The sequence below is a fragment of the Calypte anna genome, chromosome 4, assembly GCF_003957555.1.
Source record: "Calypte anna isolate BGI_N300 chromosome 4, bCalAnn1_v1.p, whole genome shotgun sequence".
NCBI classification, from domain to species: domain Eukaryota; kingdom Metazoa; phylum Chordata; class Aves; order Apodiformes; family Trochilidae; genus Calypte; species Calypte anna.
Window position 1 is genome coordinate 15,464,111 of NC_044247.1, and position 7,615 is coordinate 15,471,725.

General features: G+C 38.1%; 1 protein-coding gene across 2 annotated transcripts in view; it reads left to right on the plus strand.

The window, feature by feature from the left end:
• TMEM164 (transmembrane protein 164) overlaps positions 1-7,202 on the plus strand; it is a 31,294-nt gene extending 24,092 nt beyond the window's left edge. Inside the window, exons 6-7 of one of the 2 annotated variants that reach the window (XM_030449385.1) lie at positions 6,121-6,221; positions 6,591-7,202. In XM_030449385.1, the coding sequence (XP_030305245.1) occupies positions 6,121-6,221; positions 6,591-6,797 (308 nt within the window). In that variant the 3' untranslated portion in view covers positions 6,798-7,202. The remainder of the gene's footprint in view (positions 1-6,120; positions 6,222-6,590) is intronic. The other variant, XM_030449387.1, reaches the window with a different exon arrangement.
• Positions 7,203-7,615: the final 413 nt, after the last annotated feature.

Here is a 7,615-nt window from a genome sequence, read left to right on the forward strand (position 1 = left end):
TGTTCAGAAGTCAGGTTTCAGCTTACTCACCAAAGCTCAAGGATGCTTTCTCTTTTGGGGCTTAAGACCTCTTTCTCACTTCCTCCTCTTTTTCCCTCCCCTTTGTACTGAGTAAATATAAATTTCCATATTTCCTTTCCTAATATACTTGATTTCCAAGTTACTTAATAAAGTAGAAAAGGATGTTGGTGTTGAGGATTTTTTAGGAATCTGTCACTTGAAGGAGCAGTCTGATGTGTGAAGAGCTGCGATGATACCGTGTTTGCTTAGAGTGTCACTGCCTGGTTGTGTGGTTCTGACCCTTTAGCCTGCAGGGGGAGATAGTCTCCAGCTTCTACTCAGTCATATGGCTATGCAAGTGCTCAGAATTCGCAGTTCAAATGCAAGTTGTCAACACTGGAGAGAATAAATGTGTTTGGCTCCTTTTGGAGCCAAAATTGACAGTTATAGTTTTGCAAATTCTGAAGAGTCCTGTGGTCAGGCCACATGTATTTTAAGAGCTTACTCACTGTTGTACAGCTGGGCTCACGTGGACAGACATACACACCCTAAATAATTAAGTATTTGAGTTGTTTGCTGGGAGTAGAGTCAGAATTTTCAGCTTAGCAGGTAAGTGCTGTATCTTTATATGCAATAAAGAAACTCTTCGACTCAAGTCAAAAAGCCCTTTTCCTTTTTGATACAAGTGTCTTTAAAAAGTAGCATGAGAAGAGAGGAAGTCCTGTGTCATTGTCAGAAGTTTAGTAGAAGCTGGTGTCATTTTCTTCTCTCATGACAACTGCCTCTGTCACACTTCAGAAGCTGGACACAACAGCTCTGTACAGCCAGCTCACTTAAGGGCAGTGAGATGTTTCTTACCTAATGAGAAGCTGGGCTGATATGTAAGATGTAGAACACAGATGCCAAGTACAGACGAAAGGATCACTTTTCCTGTGGCTGTAAAGCAGGAAAGTGCAATTAAAGCAACTGTTTTTGTTGCTCCTAGGAGTGAGAGATTACCATATTTAAAGACATTTCTATCTGTTGTACCCTTCCTCAGCCACTTCCCACTTTGGGACATTTACCTCTATACTTTGCTTTAGTTTTAAGTGGAGTTTTGAAGCAGGCTTTATTATATACCATAGTAGTAATCCAGGAACAAAATCCCTATATATTTAAATGTAGTTAGGTGGTCATAAATCTAGTTTATCTGTGTCCTCGTTGAAATACTTTAACATGTGGCACAACTCCTTCACTGAAGCTCTTAATTACTTGGTGACCTGTCAGCTCCTGTGTATTATTCCTCCTGTGTATTATTTTCCTGCTGATAGAAGCTTCCATGTTCTTCTGCCAGCTTTTCTCTCCCAAGTATTAGACTTAAATGCCTGCTGCACTGTCCAACTGTACTGGTACCATGGCACTAGGAGCAGCAGAGTGGCTGTGGCACTGTTCAGCAGCTGGAGGTCTGTGCTGTTGCTATGGCTGTAGGCTCATACTGCAGTCTCTCTTGTAGCTTGATCATTTCAGGATAAACTTGTATGATGGTTTAAGAGAGCTGGAGAGAAAGAGAAGGGTTTGTGTCCCTCTCATGTGACCCTCTGAGCTTTATACACTGGGCAATTAGAAGTCTTTTGAATCTATGGTGGCCTATTACAAAACACTTTAAATAAGGAGGTTAATAGGGCATTCTCTGAGTTGGCCCAAGGTCTGCTTCTCTAGGGGATAGAGAAATTTAGAAGGGTATGTACCAGCATATGGAAGAACTACTACTATATGAAGGAAGAACTCCTGCTGTTTCCTTACAGAATATAAAAAATGGTTCCTGAGGGGCACAGGTAATACGAGAAATTGAAGGAAATAGAAGTCTGGCAGAAGGCAGTATTTTGAAATCTATGCATAGGTTCAGAACTGTTGTAGGGGAAACTGGATTTCAGATGCATCCTCTTGAGAACACTTTCTGTGTTCCGCTGGAAAGGAAGTTTGGTCTCCAGGCTTGCTCAGTAGACCCCATTACTAGAATTAAGCCTTTGATCAAGGGAAGTTAGGTGGAAATAAATTTGCCTTCACATTTTATAAGCTTGAAAATGAAGGAATTGTAGTAGTTCCTCTTGAATTTTGGATTAAGCAGGTCTTCCTGTAATTGTGAGACTGCTACTGAAGGGAGAGTCTGCTGGGATGGAAAACTAGTGAAGCTATATCAAATGTAGTGGGAGTAAAAGCAAGACACTAATTAGGAAAAAGATTATTTTTAACATCATACTAAAGAAAAATTCTGCTATACTTAAGTTCAAATTCTCTAAATCAAACAGAGGAGTAATTTTATCTTGCATTATGTTTTCACAGAAATACTAAAGGAGTATTATTTTTACTAGTTTTCAAATTTTTACAAGCCTATGTTTTGAGAACCTAATAGTTTATAAGAACATTAGAACCTAGCACAAGATGTTGAAGGGGGAACAAATATAAAACAAATAAATGTCTTTCTTGGTCTTTAAGATTTTTGAAGCCATGCTTCCATTTCTTAGATGGTAAAATTAACCATTTGGCATGTTCAGAGTTAACAGATTTGTGCTGCAGAAGCAGATGATGAACCCCAAACTCTTTAGTCTATATGAAATCCTTCTTATCAATGTGATTGAAATAATTTAAACTGAAATACCCATTGCTCTGCTATTTCAGCACAAGAGCCAATATACAAACTACCTGGATGACCCTGATCTGGAACAATCTCAACTGTCTTGGGCCTGAGTGTTTTTGAGAGTAAGATTAGTGCCAGACTGGATTAAATTTTTGCTTAATGTGTAAGAATTGCTGGGATCCTTTGTGAACAGAGAGTGAAACTCCCTGCTACCTACTGAAATAGATTTCTTATGTAAGCAACAAGTACCTTCTGCCAAAGCCAACATGGGCCATTCAAACAGCCACTTTGCTGGGTCTCCATTTTCCTGTTTGTATATTTCTTTTAACAGACTGTAGACTACAGAAAATGGACCACACTGCTCTGTTAAGCAGTCATCTGTTGAATAGCAGGACTGTAGAGTAATAAAAGCTGATTATTTACCTAATGAGACAGAAAATATCCTAGGCATGAATTTAAAATTAATTTGCCAAAGCACACTTGGGAAACCAGAGCTCTCTGAAATACTTTTATGTGGAGGTCATTGTTTCCTTTTTGTCCCTTGATGTCCAAATAATGACACTGCTGAAATTCATATTAGTATTTTCAGGATTGCAAAGTCTAGTAAGGAGGGGTTTTTCAATTATATAGCAAGATCAAAAGTCTGTAGAGGGTGAGCATTGCAAATTATTTTTTTTAACTTTTGCAACAGAGAGGATGGAGCAGTGTGAAATTCTTTGCTGAAAGAACCTGAAGAGCTCTCTAAGTGACTTCTGAAACATGATTCCCTGACTTGACTGAGCTGGATATGAGAAGCTTGGGTTCAAAGCCAAATTATGCCATTGATCTGTTTGTCATCATCTGCAATTTCCTGAGTCCTTCAGTGACTGCTTTCCTCCTCCAGTCTTGTTTCATGGCTGGGTTTACTTGTCTTTTTTAGTGTTTATATACTGCCAGCACTCACTTTAAGTCCCCAAATATCAGGGTCCCTGGATTCCAGCTTTTCTGAGTGTTACCTCTTTATACTGCCCACTGTTCTTGGGCTTTGTAAAATATTTGTCAAATAACACAGGTAACTGCCAACCAGGCTAGTTCACCTGAAACCAAATGTGATACTCTGCCCTTTCCTGTGAGCTGCTTTAGATACCTTGTTTAAATTTTATTTTGTGTTTTGCATTGATATTTAACATGCACCAAGGCAATACAGAAAAACTTTGCAAGTCTACAGTGATTTCTTTACTCTGCAGCTGAGTAGGGAGCACAAAGATTTTCTGTATAGCTTGACCAGGTCACTTAAAGTTAGTGCAGGCAACAATATAGTCATGATCTCCTCAGCTCTGACACCCAGGCAAGTTGCTTCTTGTCTTGTTCTCTGTAATGAAAAACCATATCAGGGTAGTATCACATAGCTGGTGTTTTCAGGCAGTGGAGTTTAATCAGTACAATTGATATTTAAGTAAAGTCTCCTGTACCGTTTTCTAAACAGGGTACCTTAGACCATGCTTGCAAAGTATGTTGGAAGAATTAAGACTAATTAACTAATTTTTTTTTTTTTTGCCTTTAACCGTAGAGCACTCCTTAAAAGTAAACTCTGCATGAGGAACTTCAGCTTTGGAATTAGTTTATAGTACAGACACTTCTGACCTTGACCTTACCCACAGGATAAGAAATCTTATAAGCTGCCTTATGCTTTCAAAGTAGCTTCCCTGCTCATGCTTATCATGGTTGCACCAAGTCACCAGCTTGCTTACTGAAACATGGTGTGCAGTTGTATCTTGGGTAATTACACTAATATTGTTGCTCATTAAAGTCAGTGAGTGATCTGGGGGGTGTGTATGTGCTGCTCTCCTTCAAGTGTGCTGTCAGCTCCTTACTCTGTTGACTAGTGCAACAGAAGATGTGTTATTTTGAGAGGACAATGAATAGCTGAGCAGTTTTAGACTATAGTATTGTTAATGTTGCATTCATAACATAGACAAAATAATATTTAAATTAGATTATTTCAGGTAGCTACTCTAAAATCTAGTTGAACTGGCATGGTGGACACCAACTATGGAAGAAAACTGCAGACAAGATCTGTAAAAGGGCAGCAGGGATGGAGAATGCAGACCTGTAGGGATTTTAAACCTCAGACAGGATGCACCATTCTGTGGTGATGTGGTAAAGCAAGTAACAGCAGTTATTTGCCTTTACTCTCTCCATTTGATACAATACTTTGGCATCCTCATGCCAGCTTTAGTCTGGTGAATTCTGCCATAGTTAGCTATGCATCTGTAGTTACTGGAGTTCCCAGTAGCTTTGTACAGTATGTGCTGCAGTCTGAATCTTCCTGGTAATTGCTGAATGTGCTAGTGAGCAAGGGCTGCTATGAATATTGCAGTATGTGCTATAAACTATCCTTAGAGTACTGGATACACATTGCTATATTTAATTATGTATAATGAATCAGAGAGCAGATCAAGGCAGATAAAATTGCCAGAATATTTGTATAATAAGCTGAAACTCTACAACTTCGTATAACAGCTGAGCAGCATGACATTGTGAATATATATTTTTTTTCATCCCTAGGTTATTAAAATTATAAAGGAAATACTATTTTTTCCTATATCTTATACTGGAATTTTCACATCTTTTAGTAAGAATCTTGACAACTCTGTAAACTGCTTTGTTCACACCATATGATGTTTGAATATTTAATTCCAAAATTAGTCTTGTATCTTGTACTTCTATCTGATTTTCTTGGTAATTTCTAGATGAGGTGACATGGCTTTTTTGTCAGGAAACTGACAAAACCTAGTTTCAGGAGGAGGGGGGAAGGTGAACTCTGGAACAGTGTGATACCTGCTAGTTCATTTGAAGGGATAAAATATTTTACAGTATCTGTGATATCTACTGATTATAGAAGTGTTTGTAGCATATACCTGAAAGTATCTCCTCAGCAGTTTGCATTTAGAAGCACAGTCTGTCATTGAATTGACTACTTTGCACAGCTTTTCTGTTCCTAGGCATTATTTGTGCAAGTTACTTTGTAATAGTTGTTAAACAATGATAAAATTAGGAAATACTAATTAGGCTGTGCTCTAATAGAGAGGTGTCGAGGACCTGCCACTACCTGGGTTAGTTCTGTGCATGCTGAATTCATAGTCCCCATACAAGCAGCTGTTTATGTATGATTGACCTGATTTTTTAAAGATTCATTGTATACCATTACTGTATTGTAAAATAATTTACCAATGCTGTAGTAGAAGGAAGAATGAGGTAAAAATCACTGGTGCTGGTGAAAAATAGGGTAGTTTAATGAGGTGAGATGTTGTACATTTTACTACTGGACCAGAAGGGGGGAAGAAAGTGATGAGGACTCTCAATATAAGAAATAAATATTAATTACTAGAATGGTATTGAGTAGATTATCAGCTAAAGCCAGATGCCCCAGCATCCACAGAGGAGAAGAGAGAGGATTATTCTTGAGTGTTTGATGGACAGTGTAATTCAGCTGAATACTAATGTATTCCTTTCTTTTCAAGGTATCTACACTCCAGAACCACTCTGCAATTTCTGGTGGGCTCTTTTATCTACGGGGTTTATGTTTGTTTATCATTTTAGCATCTTGCAGATTCTGGGATTGGTAAGTAAATACAGGTTAATAAATGGATAGTTTGCAAGTACATTCAAAGTGTCCAGATATGTGTGGATAAGACTACTTGCATGCAAAGTTTTTAATTGCATGTTCTAATGGACATTTGTATCTTGTATCTAACCAGTACCAGTAAAGTCTTTGATAAATTGCTTATGTACCTGCATAAATCCATCTATTAAATGCACAACTGAACTTGGAGCTGCTTTCCTTTGAAAGCTTCCCTGCTTGTGTTGAACAAATGATTGTCACCTAAGCATATTTTATTATTATGGTAATTTCAGAATTACCATTTTAGGTGTCTGAATCAGTGCAACACAAAAATATTGTTAATTTATAAATCTGTTGTCACTTTCTCAGGTTACAGAAGTGAATTTGAACAACATGTTGTGTCCAGCCATCTCAGATCCTTTTTATGGGCGCTGGTACCGAATCTGGGCATCTGGACATCAGACTGTCATGACCATGACTCATGGGAAGCTTGTAATCCTTCTGTTTCACAGTGCTGTGCCCATCTTTAAATGTAGTGTGGACTTTCTTAGACTCCCAGCTAAGAAAATAGACTGAACTTTCTCCCCATGGAATAGTGCATACAGGAAGCAGAGATACTTGTATTGGAAAACAAAGAGGAGGGATAAGGGGAAAATGAGTTTATACTTCTTCCCACAGTTTCTTGCCTCAGAACACCTCTCTAACTGAGTGAAGTTTTTTATTTTTAACTGCTGTTTCTCACTGCCTATTGCCAATGGCAAAATTAGTGGCCTTATTCTGGGAAAGGTTTGTGTTTTATACATTTCATGTAGATTATAGTAGAATCTTGCTAAGCCACCATTTAAAATTAGGCCAGGATCTGTCCACATTCCAGCAGAGTGGCAGTGCTACCTCGTTTTGACTTCTTTTCCATTAAATATAAGTCCACATACATCACAGGATCGAAAATAAAGCCGAATTACTACACTCCACTGACATGAACAGAACACATCTTGGAGTGTCCTGGCATAAATCTTAACCCATGAGTGTTGCAAAGTGGTCACATATACACCTGATCTCCCAGATGTAAATGCAAACCAGTGAGGTTCTACTGCATTTTCTTTAAGCTGGTTGAAAATATTGGGGAACAATAATTCATTCAAATTTGTTTTTTAATTGACTGCATTTCTAAGCTGCTGTGGATTAGTATCTATCTGGAAGAGTCCCATTAGATCTTGATGCTTTGGAGATGCTTTTATTTCAGTGAGTGGAAAAACATCATGTTGAAACAATTTCTAAAGCCCATGTCAGGTATAAGCTATTTTAAGATATTTCATCCACTGTTCTGACCTGGCTTTGAACAAATGTTTTTTTCTTAGCTTAGACTGGAGAGGGAGTGGAGATACAACATCCAA